General features: G+C 47.9%; 1 protein-coding gene across 1 annotated transcript; it reads right to left on the reverse strand.

Annotated features, from left to right (window-relative positions):
- Positions 1-894: 894 nt before the first annotated feature.
- Positions 895-19642, reverse strand: disp3 (dispatched RND transporter family member 3). The gene is made up of 22 exons (XM_056280022.1): positions 19596-19642; positions 16414-16477; positions 10799-11779; positions 10458-10677; positions 10189-10325; positions 9918-10052; positions 9634-9794; positions 9332-9471; positions 9112-9206; positions 8821-8985; positions 8259-8420; positions 6926-7057; positions 6239-6375; positions 5918-6087; positions 5528-5658; positions 3198-3385; positions 2952-3078; positions 2510-2655; positions 2249-2408; positions 2028-2141; positions 1678-1850; positions 895-1455 (listed from the first exon to the last, which is right to left on the reverse strand). Exons 3-22 carry the CDS (start codon positions 11769-11771, stop codon positions 1099-1101), a joined length of 4023 nt encoding a protein of 1340 aa, XP_056135997.1. The 5' UTR covers positions 11772-11779; positions 16414-16477; positions 19596-19642; the 3' UTR covers positions 895-1098.
- Between the last annotated feature and the right edge of the window lie 242 nt (positions 19643-19884).

Here is a 19884-nt window from a genome sequence, read left to right on the forward strand (position 1 = left end):
GTGGGTGTAGAGTAGGGTGGAGTGGGTGGAGGTTTGGGGGCGGGGGGGTGTGTGCAGCAAGAGCCATCAAGTGCTGAGGAGAGCATGTGGCGGCTGCCCCTGAGAAGCTGACAAGTACTCCTGTCCTTTAAACCGGCTCTGCTAGGAGGCAGAACGGAGTCCCTTAAGCGTCCACATGAAATAAGTTCGGAGGGGTCATAAAGTAGATTTAAAAACTCATAACGGGGGGGGGGGGGTGACATCGCAAAGAAGACCTTGTGAGAGGTACTGGCATAAAGAGAGCGAGTCTGCATCGGCAGCACAGGTGATCCAGTTCAGAACGCGTGAGCAGCATATCTGCACATATTACATCACGCACTACTATACAATAATGCATTCATAAGAGCATTGTATATATGCTTTTCTACACACAACACCCCCCCCCCCCGTTATATCACTAGGACAACGTATGTAGAAGAATACATAAGCTTTGTGATATATCAATGGCCACGGCCAATCGTATGTGTGGGGGTATTACGAATCTTTACGGGCGTCGGGACTTCAGCGCTCTGCCGAAAAGTCACTCGGTGTCCCTGACAACAGGTCAGAGAACAGTCAGTGACTCCTGAAAGCCCAATAATTTGACACTGATGTAAACTGACTCAACCCTCATTTCACAATGACCTCTGAACGAGTGTCACCTCCGTTACTAAGCTGAAGACTGCAGCCCGTAGAAAGAAACAACACCTCAGCTGGCCTCCGACAAGGCAGCTCACCACTAGGAACGACACCCGGCCATCTGCACTGTATTTTACTTGGTTAAGATAAGCAGAGGGTGGGTGGGGGGGGGTTGTTCTGAATATTTAGAAACAGACTCCACAGATAACTACTAGCATAGAAATATATTTTATAATTGGTGTGTTATTACAATGTAACAACTCTTCTTTGTAAATATAGCAACAACAAAAAATCTGTGACATCATTGTGCTGTAAGGTACACCACCATTTTACTTGGATGGTAAGTCCACCTTATCCTGGAATAGAGGACAGCGTTGAGAGTTGGGACTCTGAGTTTGGCTCTAGAGGTAATACACATCAGTGGCTGAGGGACAACCGCGTTTACAAGGCGACTGTATGCCAGGCCAGTGCTCCCAGCTGTCCTCCTGCCCAGCACAGGGCAGCTCCCAAGGCTGTCGTCAACAACACAGCCAAGCTGGCCTTGAAAACGGCCCCGGGGGGTCTGGTGAAGCTGGCAGGGGCCATGCATGCCAACATGGCCACAGTCACAGTCAGGGTATACAGAATGGAGATGGCCGTGTTAATGGCCACTATCTGGCCAAATTTGGCGAAAGGCACAATGACACAGAAGAAGAGGGGAACGGTGGAGATCACTGTCGTGACAGCGCTGGACACTATGGCAACACCCACATGGTTCACTGCCTCCACGGTCCGCTTCTGCCTCCTGGTTGGGTCGTCCTGCAAACAAAACACAGGCAGATTTATGGAAAGAGCCACTCCTCCTAAATTATGGGCCCTAGGGCTAATTCCCTACATTTTGAATCCCGAAAACAAGTCATAGGCAGGTTGCAGCACAGGAAAACGGAAAAGACGAAAACAAAAACGTTTGTTTTTTTTTCAGATCACTCAACAACTGGTGCACTCATAGCTGCCGGCTGATACGTAATTTACTCAATATACCAAACCAATTCCAGGTGTGGACGGCAAAGTCTCCCCAGCCAGCAGGTAACCCTCCACCAGGTGCAGACAGTAATCCACCGATGAGCCCACGAGAATAGACAGGGAGATTGCCTCCACTGCTCCCATCTCCCAGCCCAACCAGTACATGACTGCCACCACGAGACAGATCACTCCTGCCAGAGAGAGACAGACAGACAGACAGACAGACAGACAGACAGACAGAGCTTACACAGCCAAACAAGCCTCATGGATTGCGTCAGTTATTTCATTCAATTTAAATTGTGCGTAATCCAAATTCCTTTTCAAAGAGTTCACGGCGCTCTTCTTAACTTGCACAGTGGCTCTTTCACCTAGAATAGTCAGGAGAATGGGCAGCAGCAGAAGGGGATGGGCCGTAAACACCGACACAGCTGCCACGCAGATGGCCAGAGACAGTAGTAGACTCCAGAGGGCACTCTTCACTCCTACAGAAAGACCACGGAGGATTGTTTATTTATTTGCATTTTTACATTCATTTATTTATTGTTTGCCAGTAAAGTTTATACCGTCGGTGACGCCACTCTTCACTTGCCTATGATTTCCATGAAGATGCGTTTCCAGTGCTCACACGTCTGGAAACCTCTCTGCAGCGCAGAGGATTGTGGGAGGGAAGCGAGCTGCTGCTTGATGAAGGTCTCCCACTGGAGGAAGTCTGCGTAGGTCTGAAAGGAGGACTTCCCCTTGTACGTGGTCTTGGGGGAAGGAGAGAAAGAAATCGATCGGTGACGCCGGCTCAAAGAGGTACAGATCCACAACGCACTGCAAGGGAGGAAGATGAAATAAAGACACCTACAGACTCAAAAGCCATGGACAGCCAGCGGACCCTGCCTCTGTGTATCCCCACAGCTCCGTGAGACAGCTGCCCCGGTAGCAGGTTGGGCTCAGGGAGAGAGCGACACTCAGGATGGAGCAGGGGCAAAATGGAGGACAGCTTGTCGCCTGTGGGGATCGGAGGTTAGAGATGAGTGACATGTGACTCACCCACGGTTATTCACGCTGCGGTCGATCAGGATCACAATCAGAACTTTACTGGCCAAGTGGACCTGTGCATATGAGGAATTTGACTCCAGTACACAGCAGCTTCGAGCACTTGCAGACATCGCTCACATACACACAAAAAACAAAACAAAACAACAAACAAAAGAGAGGAAATGAATGGACCAACAACAACAGGACACTGGAGGAAAGCGTGTATGCACAGCCAGTATGTCGCTACTTGGTATGGAGGGAGTTACCTGACGGCAGACACTGGGCTCCTCCCGGCTTCACAAGTTGCTTATTTGCACTAATGGCTTTACAGATTTTGCAAAGGTGCCCCATCTCTTGGAAAATATCAAACTCTGGATCCAATATAATGTTGCCCTTTGGAGAGAATTACATAATGCATCAATACCATAGCAGAGTTGCTGAGACAAGTCTGGGTGAGCATTGTTTGTATTGATTTTTTTTTTTGTGCTATTGTGATCCATGAGCCCCATTACCATATCTCCAATGACGTGGTTGTCGGTGCGCTTGGTTCGGTTAACCCCCAGGATTCCGAACACCACGAAAACCATGGCCCCTGTGTCGACCAGGGGACGCACCGCTGGCCGGCCGCACACACCGCCGCTACACGGGTTGAAGCCCAAGGTTTTGGACGGATGTCTCGTGTTGGAAGCCAACACATCATCTTTGAAAAGGGACCGAGACAGAAAACCAAGCTGAACTAAAGTCTTGTCAGCGTTTACCTGCGGCACTCATTTGCACGCCACTGCTGGTGGAGTGTATATGCCATGCTATATATATATATATGTGTATATGCTGACCTCATATCCATGATGTTGTTTAGTATTGTTAGTATTATTGTTAGGTTTAGTATTGTTCTGATCCCGAGGTGACTGACCCCTACTATCTACAGTGGCTTGCAAAAGTATTCATACCCCTTGAACTTTTCCACATTTTGTCACGTTACGACCACAAACATAAATATATTTTATTGGAATTTTATGTGAAAGACCAACACAAAGTGGCACACAACTGTGAAGTACAAAGAAAATTATTTAAAAAATGTTTTACAAATAAAAAAATGAAAAGTGTGGTGTGCAAAAGTATTCAGCCCCCTTTTCTCTGAGTGCAACCAATTGCCTTCAGAAGTTGCCTGATGATTGCTGAATGATCGAATGTTGACCTAATGACTAAATAGAGTCAACCTGTGTGTAATCTAATCTCAGTACAAATACAGCTGTTCTGTGACGGCCTCAGAGGTTTGTTAAGAGAATATCGGGGAGCAAACGGCGTCATGAAGTCCAAGGAACACACCAGACAGGTCAGGGATAAAGTTGTGGAGAAGTTTAAAGCAGGGTTAGGCTATAAAAAGATTTCCCAAGCTTTGAACATCTCACGGAGCACTGTTCAATCCATCATCCTGAAATGGAAAGAGTATGGCACAACTGCAAACCTACCAAGACACGGCAGTCCTACTAAACTTACAGGCCGAACAAGGAGAGCACTGATCAGAGATGCTGCCAAGAGGCCCATGGTGACTCTGGACAAACTGCAGAGATCCACAGCTCAGGTGGGGGAATCTGTCCACAGGACAACTGTTGGTCATGCACTGCACAAATCTGGCCTTTATGGAAGAGTGGCAAGAAGAAAGCCATTGTTAAAAGAAAACCATAAGAAGTCCCGTTTGCAGTTTGCCAGAAGCCATGTGGGGGACACAGCAAACGTGGAAGAAGGTGCTCTGGTCAGATGAGACCAAAATTGAACTTTTTGGCCTAAATGCAAAACGCTATGTGTGGCGGAAAACTAACACTGCACATCACTCTGAACACACCATCCCCACTGTCAATCTTGGTGGTGGCAGCATCATGCTCTGGGGGTGCTTCTCTTCAGCAGGGACAGGGAGGATGGTCAGAGTTGATGGGAAGATAGATGGAGCCAAATACAGGGCAATCTTGGTAGAAAACCTGTGGGCGGAGGTTCACCTTCCAGCAGGACAACGACCCTAAACATAAAGCCCGGGCTACAATGGACTGGTTTAAAACAAAACATATTCATGTGTTAGAATGGCCCAGTCAAAGTCCAGACCTAAATCCAATTGAGAATCTGTGGCAACATCTGGAAACTGCCGTTCACAAACGCTCTCCATCTAATCTGACTGAGCTTGAGCTGTTTTGCAAAGAAGAATGGGCAAAAATTTCAGTCTCTAGATGTGCAAAGCTGGTAGTGACATACCCCAAAAGACTTGCAGCTGTAGTTGCAGCAAAAGGCGGTTCCACAAAGTATTGACTCAGGGGGGCTGAATACTTTTGCACACCGCACTTTTCAGTTTTTTATTTGTAAATTTTTTTTAAAATCATGTATAATTTTCTTTGTACTTCACAATTGTGTGCCACTTTGTGTTGGTCTTTCACATAAAATTTCAATAACATATATTTATGTTTGTGGTCGAAACGTGACAAAATGTGGAAAAGTTCAAGGGGTATGAATACTTTTGCAAGCCACTGTATCTATCTAGCTATCCATCTATCTATCTATCTATCTATCTATCTATCTATCTATCTATCTATCTATCTATCTATCTATCTATCTATCTATCTATCTATCTATCTATCTATCTATCTGCCTCTGTTACTCTACCAAGTTGATGTCTCTTTTTTTTTTTTACCCTCTTTGCTGCTATCTACACCTGAATTTCCCTTTGGGGGTGAGTAAAGGTTATCTTATCTTATCAAATGAAGCCAGGGTTGAGCATGGAAGTCACTGAGTAAAAAAAACAAAACCAATATTTTTTTTTTCTTCTCCTGTTACATGTTCCTCCTTTGCTTACCAATAGGGAGAGGGGTGTACAAAGTGCCCCGTGTGGGCCCATCAGGCCCAGAGCTGACGCCACAGCCAGGTGGTTTGGTGCACACTCGACTAGGATGAGGTCTCAGCCGGTGCTGGGCGTAGTACAGTCTCCTGAGAGGTAAACGGACTGCATTATACACAGCGCTTTTCTAGTCTACCCACCACTCAGAGCACTTTACAGTGTACGCCTCACATTCACCCATTCACCCCTCACACATTCACATACCGACGGCGGAGGCCGCCATGCACGTCACCAACCTGCTCATCGGGAGCAGTTAAGGGTAAGGTGAAGGCAGAGCTCTTTGTTTACTGCTCCCTCACGAAAACAGTCTGACAGACTCTGCTTGTTAGTTCTCATTTCCATTTTCACCTGCTGTGCTGCTGCTGAGACGACGCCACGTAGAAGGAGAACTCTGACTCCCAGCCATGGTGGGAGTCGCACGCGCTGGAAGTGATCATCCAGCTGGGGTGGGGGCGGTATTCACGGGAAACGCACACTCTCATGTGGGTGGTGTAGTTGCCGTGGGGCTGAGCATAAGCCTATTTGGGGGACGGGGGGAACAAACAAGATCATTTGGAAATAGGATAGACTGGTTTATTGATGCGTATCAACGTTCGGGGTGGTGAATTATGTTGGTAGCGAGTAAAGTGATGCAACGAGTAATTTCAAGTTAGCTGGCTTTCGGCTGACCTGAAAAAATGACACTTCTCCGCTCTCTGGGCTCAGCAGTTTCCACGGTAAGGTAACACTGGTGTTAAGAGAGAAGTGGTACAGTGTGACGGAGACTCCTAGATCCAACTTTGAGACGTATACTGTCAGTAGAGGGCCTAGAACGAAAAACAAGAATAGGTATGGGAGATATTCTGAGAGACTACTACTACTACTGCTACTACAACTACTACTGCTACTTTTGGCTGGTCTCGTTAGCACGCCAGCCACCTGCATGTCCTCTCTCACCACATCCCTAAACCTCCTCTTTGGCCTTATTCTTTTCCTCTCCCCTGGCAGCTCCATATTCAGCATCCTTCTCCCAATATACCCAGCATCTCTCCTCCACACATGTCCAAGCCATCTCAATCTCGCCTCTCTTGCTTTGTCTTCAAACCATCCAACCTGAGCTGTCCCTCTAATATACTAATTCCTAATCCTGTCCTTCATCACTCCCAATGAAAATCTTAGCATCTTCAACTCTGCCCCCTCCAGCTCCTTCTCCTGTCTTTTCATCAGTGCCACTGTCTCCAAACCATATAACATAGCTGGTCTCACTACCATCTTGTAAACCTTCCCTTTAACTCTTGCTGGTACCTTTCTGGCACAAATCCCTCCTGAGATATTCTGCCTTCAAAAGTCTGAAAATTTGTATGCAAACACCCTCACCTGTCACGTTGAAGATAAAACCCGGTTTTATCGGGTTCTGGTTTTGGGTATTCTGGCTGTGGGATGACCTCTGTGCCGGGGTGGTGGTGCGAGCAGGGGTGTACAAAGAGTGGGGCTTCTCCATGAACAAACCTGCAGGAGGAAAGCAGAGACTCTGAGATTTTTAGATGCGAAGCACCTCCTAAACCTGGTTTCTAACTCCCCCTCTCACAAACTGACATTTAGTCTCCCGTCTAGCTGCACGACTGTATCATCGGCTCCAAAAATATCTGTCAGTGAGTGCATCTAAAAATATACACCGTTATAAGACGCTGAATATTTGTTCTTTAATTAACATAATCCTCATTGGGAAGAGGATTGGCAAATAATTTTTTTTCTGTACCCTTCCCATCACCATTCATTATTTTCTCTTCGCCTCGCCCTCATTTTCTATCGCTTGGCATTGCCCATGCAGCTTCACTCGAGGTAGGATTTCACAGAAACGCCATCAACTGAGGTGCAAAATCATCCTCAAACAGATCAGAGTTTCGGTCCAAGTTTGTCAGTGTTTCTGATGCGTCAGCTTGTTTTCTGGGCTCCTGACTAAAACATGACTCAGACAAGCTGACTTTAGCTCTGCTGAATCAGTGCAAAGGCACCTATTTTGCAACATCAATGTTAGTGTTCGGTCACGATATGAAGTCAACAAGGTCAGTACCTCAACTGAAAATGTGCGGTCACTACGAGGCCTACTTCCTACTGCACACCTCAGACTGATCCTGCGTCCTTCCGTTCACAGCAAAGTCACACAGCAGATGTGCTTCACGTCTGTGACATTGTGTGTCCTTGTTACTTTTTTTTTTTTAAATCCCCCCCCCTTTTTTTTCTCCCATATTGCACCTGGCCAATCACCCCACTCTCCGAGCCATGCCGGTTGCTGCTCCACCCCCTCTCCCGATCCAGGGAGGGCTGCAGACTACCACATGCCTCCTCCCATACATGTGGAGTCGCCAGCTGCTTCTTTTCACCTGACAGTGAGGAGTTTCGCCAGGGGACGCAGCGCATGGGAGGATCACGCTATTCCCCCCAGTTCCCTCCCCCCAACAGGTGCCCCGACCAACCAGAGGAGGGGCTACTGTCGCGACCAGGACACATACCCACATCCGGCTTCTCACCTGGCCAATTGTGTCTGTAGGGACGCCCGACCAAGCCGGAGGTAACATGGGGATTCGAACCGGCGATCCCCATGTTGGTAGGCAACGGAATAGACCGCTACGCTACCCGGACGCCCTTCTTGTTACTTTTTCTGTCAGGCTAAGGTGGACTGGGGAATGGCTTTGCATCACTGTCTCACCAGAGCACATGGGGCAGGAGATCCCTTGTCCGCTGAGGTTGTTTCTCAGCGCCAGCAGAGTCTGCAGGTTGGTGTCCGGGCGAAACAGCAGCGGCGCGTGAGTGGCAGGCCTCAGCAGACAGCAGCAGCCGGCAGACAAAAGCAAAACTAAAAGGTAGACACCTGAGGAAGGGGAAAGACACTGATAACCAATGACAAAGAGGTGGTTGCAGTGGGAAAGATAGAGCAGTTGAGGGACAGATGAGGAGCAAGAAAGGACAGATCGGTTACCATCAATCTTGAAAAGGCCTTATGAATACTGTATGAGACATGCCTGCTGTGCCTCTGAGAGATGTAATCCCTTCGGGATGAATAAAGACTGACATTTTTTTTTTATATTTCTTCAGCTATACGAGCTCCAAGTTATCTTTTATTCCTAGATAATTATGCTCACATTAGGGGGCTGTGAGACAATGTTTGACAGAAACTAATTACAGGATTTTCATTCTGCTTGTTTGAATTTGTGAGGGACATTATTGGCCTGAATGAAGTCTGATCTCTTTTGGTGTGGTTTCCCACCTACCTAGAATAGCTTTGCGTCTCTCCACGGCCGGCTCTGCCACTAAGTGCTCCAGGGCCCGATGGAGATTTGTGCTCACCACACCCACACTGTGTTGCCCGGGGGTGGACAGAGGTGTGTCCACTGAAAGGGACAGAATGGCTGCATCCCCCTCTGTGTCAGAGGAACCTGGGTGAGAGAGAAAGAGAGAGGGGCTAAGTGGTGCCTGGACAGCAACTTTTTATAGCCTGGACTCATTCCCCTTTCCTTTCTTCCCCCATCACCCATCCAATTCCAGGGAGATTATCATCTCACCTGGCTCCATCTCCACTGACAAAAGCGCCACATCATCATCCTCATCCGACAAAGGACCGTGGCTCGCTGACTGGGGCCCGGCAAACGACTTCCACCTTCAGCGAGAGGACAAAAGTTAGAGAGAAAACACAGCTGCGAAAAAAAATTGCATCTCGCTCATGGCGGCGGCCAGTTTGCACAGATAACTATCTCGCGCAAAAGCAAAGAAATAACGCCTCACCATTTCAGCCAGGCGTACTCTCTGGCCTCTACACACCGGGTCCAAATGCACAGGGCAGCCGGCATCAGGATGGAAACCCACAGCCAGCAGCAGCTGACAATGAGGGCCATGAATAGGCCGAAGTCGTGCACGGCGGGGATCTAATTGTCATTTTTAAAAAAAGCGAAGGGTAAAGAGCTATGAAACATTCAATTTGTGCTTATCGCGTGATAACGGCGTTCCACTACGAGAGGATTCCCATCCAATCAGTGCGGGAGAATGAGTTCAACTGAATGCCAGTACCTTATTAACCGCTGTATTACCTGAGAGAAGGTGTTGGCAGCATAGGCGGCTGCAGTGGTGAAGGAGGTGAGGAAAGTGGCTCGGCCGGCTGTTTTAATAGTGTAGATCATACGCTGCACAGGGCAAAGGTGATGAGATGCCTGTCTGAAGGTGTTGATGAAGACAAATACGTCATCCACGCCTGGGTATAATTAAGGGAACGACCAAGTCAGCTCGTTCCCATCCTCAGCATGGCGAACGTTTCATAAAATGCAACGCCTCTTATAATCTTTAAAGCCAAACGCAGCCTGTCATCTCCCCTTACCGATACCGATGATGACGAAGGCCGCCACTCCATTGAGAATGCCCAGATACCGCACACCGAAGACCACATGGTACAAGAAAAGAGCCACCAGGCAGCTCAGGCCAATGCTAGCCAACCCAAAGAAAGTCAGAAACACTGTGAAGACGTAAGAACACACAAAGTGAGACGTGCAACCATATACCAACTACCAAATAACGCCAAACGGACTGATGATGAATCGGGTGACGTGTGTACATCTGAAATATATGTGTTCGGGAGGGTCATGCTGTACCTGAAAAGGAGGTCAGGACATAGACCAGCACAGTAATGCAGGCTCCGCTGATCACCGCCAGCATCATGTCATTGTAGAAGATATGTCTCACCTCGTCGTCAAACAGCTCTGTTCCACCATACAGCACCTTGACCTGGCTGGGACCGGAGAAGCAGGCAAGTGGAGAGGTCAAACTCTGATCGGCATGTGCATTAAATGTACACCAACAGTGAATGATGTTGAAGGAACAAGTCAGCGCCTTCAGTCGCAGTAACTCAGTGGCTAGCTACCTGGTAGATTGCTTGGCCAGGATATTAGCATACTGAACCACAAAGCTTTTGAAGCGGCTCCTCTGTTCTTCAGCCCGGTCCTGGAGGGAGTAGTAAGATGGAAGGGGGGCGCCAAAGTGGATCTCACTGCGTAAGATAGAGGAGGAGAGACGCTCCGGGGACAGACTCTCATCCACATACCAGTAAAACTGTGGGTGGGTGATAGCCAGACTCAGAGAACCTGCGAATACACACAAAACCAAGTAACTCAGTCAGCCTGGCTTGCCCCGACTCTCTTTTCGAGAGAAGCTTATCCTTCTTTCAGCAGAAGCCACCCCCCCGCCATTCCCCCGTGGACTTACCGTGAATGTCAGCCAGGTCAGGGCCCACGCCGTCATAATAGATTTTCCCTCCCCGTTCGCTGGGGAAGAGATAAGACAAGAGGGAGCTGGGCGGGGAGCAGTAGGATGGCCCTAGTGGGAGGTCTCTCAAAACCTCTAGGGGCTTCCAGCAGAACTGATGAAACTGGGGATGCTGCATGAGCAAGCGCTCCACGTGGTGGATGGTTTGGAGACGGTCAGGAGTGAAGATGTTGCGGTCGCCCTCCCCTTGGGCAACAAACACCAGCTCGATCCTCCAAAGCGCCTGGCTCTGCAGGTAGGAGTAAGTGGGAGCATACCTGCGCCTCCTGACAGCAGACGCAGTCACGTTCCTGTCCTCTGGTCTCTTTTCTTCCTCCTTTGTTTGACTTGCCCTTGAGTTCCCATGCCTCTCTGTCTCTCCCTGACTCAAATCAGCCACTACTGTTCTCTCATCTCTGCTCAGTGCAGGACCTTCCTTTTCATGACGGTTGTTTGGGAGTGAGGTGGGGTTCCCCCCCTCATTATCTGTCCTAAGTCCACCGTCCTGTGTACCAAGCCTCTGCAGCAGAAGACTCCGCAGAGCACCGTCATCTAAGTCACGCCTGCTTCTGTCCCAGGAGCCCAGTTGGGTCTTTATGGCGATGGTTAGGGCGTCAAAGCGTTCTGCAGAGAAGTGACTGTGAACCTCGAACGCACTGTAGGAGAGGTCTATGTCCAGTGGGGGGCAGTAGAGGAACATGTAGGCAGACAGGGCACAAGGTAGTAACACACCTATCCCCAAAACCATTCCACTGGCTAAGGGCGTTGTGTATACAAATGCCACTGCCCTCCACACACCACACAACCCACTGTCCCCGGAGGAGCAGCTCCTCCCTGCTGTATGTGCTGCTGCTTCATCTTCCTCCTGCTGCCCTTCCTCATCCTCCCCTCCCCAGCTGGTCTGAAATAGTGACGGCTCGTCTTCCAGGTCCATAGCAGCACCTGTAACAGAGACATGAAGTACCTTGTCATCTCTCATAAAAAAGACACCCATGTAGTGCTGGGCAATATGGAAATTATCCATCCATTTCCATCCATTATCTGAACCGCTTATCCTGCTCAGGGTCACGGCGATGCTGGAGTCTATCCCAGGAGTCACTGGGCGGCAGGCGGGGAGACACCCTGGCCAGGCCGCCAGTCCATCACAGGGCCAACACACACATACACACACACATTCACACCTAGGGACAATTTAGTATAGCCGATACACCTGACCTACATGTCTTTGGACTGTAGGAGGAAACCGGCACACCCGGGGAAACCCACGCAGACACGGGGAGAACATGCAAACTCCACACAAAGGAGGACCCAGGACGACCCCCAAGGCTGGACTACCCCGGGGCTCGAACTCAGGACCTTCTTGCTGTGAGGTGACCGCGCTAACCATTGCACCACCGTGCCGCCATATATATATATATATGTGTATGTGTGTGTGTATATATATAGTGTATATATATATGTGTGTGTGCATGTATATATCAATATACACTACCGTTCAAAAGTTTGGGATCACCCAAACAATTTCGTAACAGGTACTATTTAATGAAGATGCCAGTTGGGGACCTGTGAGGCGTCTGTTTCTCAAACTAGAGACTCTAATGTACTTATCTTCTTGCTCAGTTGTGCAACGCGGCCTCCCACTTCTTTTTCTACTCTGGTTAGAGCCTGTTTGTGCTGTCCTCTGAAGGGAGTAGTACACACCGGTGTAGGAAATCTTCAATTTCTTAGCAATTTCTCGCATGGAATAGCCTTCATTTCTAAGAACAAGAATAGACTGTCGAGTTTCAGATGAAAGTTCTCTTTTTCTGGCCATTTTGAGCGTTTAATTGACCCCACAAATGTGATGCTCCAGAAACTCAATCTGCTCAAAGAAGTGCCCATCCAACCAATCCAACTTGTGGGAGCTGCTTCTGGAAGCGTGGGGTGCAATTTCTCCAGATTACCTCAACAAATTAACAGCTAGAATGCCAAAGGTCTGCAATGCTGTAATAGCGGCAAATGGAGGATTCTTTGACGAAAGCAAAGTTTGATGTAAAAAAAATCTTATTTCAAATACAAATCATTATTTCTAACCTTGTCAATGTCTTGACTCTATTTTCTATTCATTTCACAACATATGGTGGTGAATAAGTGTGACTTTTCATGGAAAACACAAAATTGTTTGGGTGATCCCAAACTTTTGAACGGTAGTGTATGTACACACACATGCATATACGTATGTATATATATATACACACACACACACACACATGCATATATATATATGCCCACATACATATATATATAGAAAATCATATACATTATATTCATTATCACACACATATATATATATACATATAAAATCATAGGGAACTTTATATATTGATAAATGTCACGACATCCACTTACACATGCAGATTATACCATGTTTAAGAACCCAGCTGAGGTTCGTCACATTGAGTTGTTCGGCAAAATATAAAGCAGGAATATCGTGCCAAAACTAGTTTTCAGACGACACTCCCTCAGATATTTCAAACCTCATTTTGTGAGAAATTTTCAGGTGGTGGATTCTTGTTATTATTGGTTCAGACATCAAAATTGTGCATCACGGCATGACAATACCCGAACGCCATCCCGATGCAACACCGCTGAAACGATCATATTGAATAAATGATAATAGTATTGGGTTACGGCCCGGCCCTACAGCTGTGCTCTGCTTGTGCGGCTGGACGGGGGCACGGTATAGCTGTGCCACAGACGGGCTGCAGCCGCCAGAGCGGCCGGAACGGGCAGCCAGGTAAGCGGCGATGTTCCAGTCAGCAGGCAAGCAAGGGCATGACTATTAAGTCTGCCTTCAAGCAGCTGGCAACAAAGGTCTCCTGCTCTCAGCTCAAAGGAGTCAAGGGGAAAATTGAGACGGGGGCACCTTTTATCAAGGGCTTAGAACGGAGAATGGCCGGCTAAGCCCCGTTTTAAGATGCTGATCACAAGGCCCCCGCGGGTAAGACGGGGGGAAAAAACTGTGATTCAATTTTCCTCACTCTCAGCGTGTTTACACCGAGGCCACCCAAAGCGTGCCTGATGGTGTTTCTCCACATATCTGTATTCAGCGTCGGTTTGTCGGATCTGCAGGAAAATGTTTTGTCACCTCACTCGTCTAATTGCTGGCGAGAGGACACAGGACTGTGATACCGGAGGAGGCCGTGGGCAAAGACGGTTTACAAATTGTGAGCGACAGCACTTAACTAACGGTTTCAGTCAAACGACGGCCGTCTCTATTTTTCAGTCCTTTGCCCGCCACACTGCTGACAGATGCATCGCGTTCAAATTGCAGCAAGCTTGCTAACCGCAGCAATTTATCTTTTCTCTTGCAAACGGCACTGCGAGGGCAGCCAGGTGAGCCGGCGAATCTTGAATGTGTGCGAGATTTACTAGCTGCGCTCAGCTCGCTTTGTTGAACTGAAAATCTGCCAGATTCACAAATAATATAGTCCCAATAGATACTGGGGAGTATGAGCGGCTCTGCCGAGGCCAGAAACCAGGCGAGCAAGGCCCTCGTAACACGTCGGCAAGTCCACGCGGGGCTGTTGATAGTCATTAAGAGGCATTGTTTATTCATGTTGCGTTTTCCTGAGCGTTTAGGTCCCCGGTATGTTTTATTCCGTGTAGTGGCAAGCACCTAATTAGGGCCCGTATCTGTGAACCGGCACCCCTGGCTTGCCGACAAAGTCTACGGATCCACTGTTAATAAGGCCGGCTGGGCAGCTCTGGCATTCTTGTCTTGGGGGGGTTCTTCAAGTTTCCTTTTTCTTTTTTCTGGCTGTGGGTAGGGTTGCTTTTATCTTCACATTTCAAGACGGGAAGATCTGAAATCGTTGCATCTGGTAAATTCTGTTTTGATGGGTAGGTTCCTTTGAGATTCTTGACATGGAAAACCCAGTCGCTGGAGACCAGAGCTTCACCTCCAGAAATAGACCTACGCCAATCACATCCTAATCTCTACTTTTCACATGTATTCACAGTCATGTCACTCTACAGATGGGGGCAGCACTATATCTTTCATCATCATCATCATCATCATCATATTCCGATACACCATAATTAATGTCCCTGCTCCTTCACAGGATCAGCTTTGACATGATTGCTTACAAAATATGAGTGGCACAGATTACTCATTAAATCGTCTCATTATAATAACCTGATACTTTCAGCAACCCTTTGATCCCTTTGTCTCCAACAGGTTTATTATACAAAGGAAAAATTGCAATCTGCTAACGACCAAATGCACGAGAGAATGCAGTGTTATTTTTGTTTGTTTGCCCCCCCCCCCATTTTTCTCCCCAATTGTACTTGGCCAATTACCCCACTCTTCCGAGCCGTCCCGGTCGCTGCTCCACCCCCTCTGCCGATCCGGGGAGGGCAGCAGACTACCACATGCCTCCTCCCATACATGTGGAGCCGCCAGCCGCTTCTTGTCACCTGACAGTGAGGAGTTTCACCTGACAGGGAGGAGTTTCACCTGACAGTGAGGAGTTTCACCAGACAGTGAGGAGTGTCGCCTGACAGTGAGGAGTGTCGCCTGACAGTGAGGAGTTTCACTAGACAGTAGAGTTTCGCCAGACAGCGAGGAGTTTCACCAGACAGTGAGGAGTTTCACCAGACAGTGAGGAGTGTCGCCTGACAGTGAGGAGTGTCGCCTGACAGTGAGGAGTGTCACTAGACAGTAGAGTTTCACCAGACAGCGAGGAGTTTCACCAGACAGCGAGGAGTTTCACCAGACAGTGAGGAGTTTCACTAGACAGTGGAGTTTCACCAGACAGTGGAGTTTCGCCTGACAGTGAGGCGTTTCACCTGACAGTGAGGAGTTTCACTAGACAGTGGAGTTTCACCAGACAGTGGAGTTTCGCCTGACAGTGAGGAGTGTCACCTGACAGTGAGGAGTTTCACTAGACAGTAGAGTTTCACCAGACAGTGAGGAGTTTCGCCTGACAGTGAGGCGTTTCACCTGACAGTGAGGAGTTTCACCAGACAGTGAGGAGTTTCACCAGACAGTGAGGAGTGTTATGGCGTTATTTTCGTGCCCACATTCTGTGCGCGTGAAGGGATATTTTGAGCGCACAAATAAATGTATCATCGCGCAAATAATTATTAATTTTGAGCAAAGGGAAATCTATTTTGTACTCAACAATCGCCTGACCTGCTCGCTCCACATCCTTGTTCGGTGCGCGCTCAAAATGGAGCCTCTGTGCTCGCTCGCAAAACATTTATCTGGGCGCTCAAACTATCCCTTCACGCGCACAGAATTTAGGCACGAAAATAACGCCATAGACTTTCGCCAGGGGGCGCAGCGAGTGGGAGGATCACGCTATCCCCCCCCCCCCACCGAACAGGCGCCACGACCGACCAGAGGAGGCGCTAGTGCAGCGACCAGGACACATACCCATATCCGGCTTCCCACCCGCAAACACGGCCAATTGTGTCCGACCAAGCCAGAGGTAACATGGGGATTTGAAATTTGAAATAACGTTAGTTTTTATATACAATGTCTTTTTTCCCCTTCTAACAGATTTATGAGCAATCACCAAATATTCAGTTACCTCCATTTCCTGTCCACCTCTTCACTGCACCGTCTAATAAAGGTAAAATACCCAACAGATAATCCTGGGGGGAAAAAAGTGTTATCTCTCAAGTGATCATTGTGTGTGAACAGTAATCATTTTGTTAGTAATCAAATTACTGCAATCCAATTACACTTTACTCTTTTGAATAGGGGGTATTGATCGAGACGAGGGGAGGAAGAGCTGCATGGAAAGACAAGGGGGAAATGGGTAAGTGAGGAGGAGAGAACATTATATGGAGAACAAGTGGAAGTGGCACATCCCACACCCCTGCGGTCAGCCTCAAACAAGTTATCGCCATCTCAACTCCTGCACCAGGAGCCACGCTTTGTGCATTTCAATATTCATGGGACAGTCTAGATGAGATTATCCCAATGTCCCCCATAACTCCCCCATGTCAGCATTAACATCAGAATAGGCTGATCAGTAGATCAGCCTGACACATAGAGCCACTCATTAAAGGCTGCCATGCAGACTCGGTGCTTTTTAGGCAGGGCGACATCTTTCACGTTAATGGACTGGCGGCCACCGGGTACCTTGATCCAGGGAGCAGGCAAGTACGCTGGAGCTTTTGAAATAGCTCTGCTGTGATGCATCACCAAAGTAATCTCTCTCCGACGGGCCCCAGGGAGGAATCCTTTTGTCTGTTGTTGATGAATATGAAGACTCCTCACTGCCAACTACAGTGCACCTAACGTACATCCATTATGAGTGGCACGTAGTGGCTGAAGTAAGGCGTGCAGTGCAGGGCTGGGAATTACCCAACACAGGAGCAATTCTTCCAACGCCACCAGTCAGGAGGAGCAGGGAGCAAACTAACAACGGTGCTCAGGTGTGGATTATGAATAGAGTGTCATTTGGGCAAATTCTTGTCATATTTGTGGGAATAAAGGCAGTCTTACATCTGGTTCAGCCAGCGTGAAATTGTTGTTGTCAAAATTGAGTCTGCGTTCCTTTGTCTGTAATGTGGTTTTTAGCGTCAAAGTGGATGGTTAAGACGGGGAGCGAACGCACCGAGCTGCTGGAATTGAATGATCATTGCAACATTTACTGGAAGGGAATTAGCTTTGGGGCGGCATGGTGGCGCAGTGATTAGCGTGGTCACCTCACAGCATGAAGGTCCTGGGTTTGAGCCCCAGGGTAGTCCAACCTTGGTGGGTCATCCCAGGTCGTCCTCTGTGTGGAGTTTGCATGTTCTCCCTGTGTCTGTGTGGGTTTCCTCTGGGGGCTCTGATTTCCTCCCACAGTCCAAAGACATGTGGGTCAGGTGAACTGGCCATACTAAATTGTTCCCTAGGAATGAATGGGTGTGGGTGGGTGTATGTGTGTGGGTGGGGAGGGCTGTCATGGCCTGGCGGCCTGTTGAGGGTGTCTCAGCACCTGCCACCCAATGACTGCTGGAATAGGCTCCAGCATCCCCGCGACCCTGAGAGCAGGATAAGCGGTTCAGATAATGGATGGATGGATGGATGGACTTAGCTTTGCACTGCATATAGTTTTCAATAGATCGTAAGCTGCCTGAAATAACAAAGCACTCGTATTAAAATATAACGAACGTGGCCTTTGGCTGTTTATGGAAGTTCATGCAATTCAATATGCCATTTTGCTTCGAGGACCCCTGGCACTGTTTTACTTCCATAGGTGTGTACTGGATGACCTTGTCTGTCCCCCCACTTAGGATTCACTCAGGAACTTTGTGCACAGGGGGCTCTTTTAGTAGTCCTGCCATGCAGGTCTTGATGTAATTGGCTGCTTGTTAGTAGTGTGTGCTCCGTTCAGCGAAGTGTATTCACTGCGAACCATGACCTCCAGCTCAGTGTAGTCTTAGTATTTTGTTTCATTCAAAAGACCCCATTTACACCAAAATATCAATATCATACCACCTACCAGAACCACGAAACGGCATCAAGTAAAATGTTTAAAAATCACTTTTCAGAATGTGTACAGAAAGATATTTCAACAAAGGTGGTAAAAGGATGAGTTTTTGAGTGGTTTGTGCGTCCCTGGCTGTGCTGAACAAAAGTTATGTGGTGTTGTGTTCAGTACCATCCCGAGTGCAAACCTCTGAGTAGGTGAGGCGGGAGCTCTAAGCATTCCCAGCATGCCGAGAGTCTGGACCCTTAAGATCAACCACCAGCATCTCGCTCAAAATGCCTCTCTTCTTCTTCCACCTCCTCCCCCTTGTCTGCCTTGCTTACCTGGGGTGCCTTTATGTGCTTGTGTGTGTGTGTGTGTGTGTGTGTGTGTATGCGCACATACGTGTGTCTCTACAAAAGTAGGGGATTTGTAACCCTCAAAGCTGACAACAGCTAAAAATAGCCAGCCTCCCCCTGTGTTTCATCTCCCCTCTATCTCATCCAATATGGATATCACACCCCATCTCCTGCCCCACACTTCCAGCATGGTGTCGACTAGCAGACTAACAGAACACACCACCTTGTTTGAAGGGAAGTTAACGTCAGCCCCAGCTCTAGATGCTCGTGTATGAACACCGAGCTGTATATAGTCCTATGGGGGACGACACCTACATATGCTCTGCACACGGGGACTCGATTTGGAGGCCCTTGGTTCGAGTCCTATCATTACGATCCGTTCGTGCCTAATGTCAGGGTGGACATCTTATTAGACATGTGTAAATACTCGGCGCTGAAGAGAGCGCACAACGCGTGAAGGTATCCCGAGGTAGTGAGCGATTTGCCCTCAGCAGGCAGATCAAATGGAAGAATTTGGCTTCGTGGCACGCTGAGCAAAAACGAAGGTAGTTTCTGTCCAGTACCATGAATGAACGAGTAAATAAATAAATAAAATGAACTAATAAATAAATTCCTCACACGCAGACAAAGAAAGCCATGCACAGACCTACCAACAGACACTCACGTGTACATAAGAGCCGGATTTGAAAAAGTTATCTGCCCAGGAGTTACTCTATAATTTAGTTTGTAGTCCAAGCCACTTAACACAGACAGGACCTGGTTTTCGTTGGATGTTTTCATGCAGCACCGGTCTCCTTTGTAAATTCATAATATTTTTCACATTCTTACTTGGGTTAAAATGGTTAACTCGTGCATCAAAGTACCCCTAAACTCAAACGACTGAATACTCGGAGAGGAGGGGGAAAAAAAGAAAAAAGCATTCCTGTGCAAAACATATTTGCATCTTACCTGAATGTGATGAGTTGTGATGATGACAGGCGGCGGCGTTCAGGCAGTCGGCTTTCTCTTCTGTTGAGGTGAACTTGTGCTCTGCAATTTCATCACTCCCTTGATTTGCTGTGAATACTTTTTAAAAAAATTATTTCTGCTTTATTATCATACTTAATAACTCATTAAGGGGAGATGCACGACAACCCTGACACACAGAATCTCTCTTTCTTCCTCCACCCAGGAATCCTAAAATTTCAGCCACTGATTATAATAGCAGTAATAGTAATAACATGGATGTCTTGTTTTC

Source organism: Lampris incognitus, chromosome 1 (assembly GCF_029633865.1).
Source record: "Lampris incognitus isolate fLamInc1 chromosome 1, fLamInc1.hap2, whole genome shotgun sequence".
Taxonomy (NCBI): domain Eukaryota; kingdom Metazoa; phylum Chordata; class Actinopteri; order Lampriformes; family Lampridae; genus Lampris; species Lampris incognitus.

Excerpts from the sequence above, each read along its gene's own strand:
- disp3 (XM_056280022.1), bottom strand. The coding sequence starts at position 11,771 with ATGGACCTGGAAGACGAGCCGTCACTATTTCAGACCAGCTGGGGAGGG. Across the intron at positions 9,207-9,331 it reads GAGTACGCCTGGCTGAAATG|GTGGAAGTCGTTTGCCGGGC; the intron begins GTGAGGCGTTAT and ends CTCTCGCTGAAG. Across the intron at positions 8,421-8,820 it reads GAGACGCAAAGCTATTCTAG|GTGTCTACCTTTTAGTTTTG; the intron begins GTAGGTGGGAAA and ends CCCCTTCCTCAG.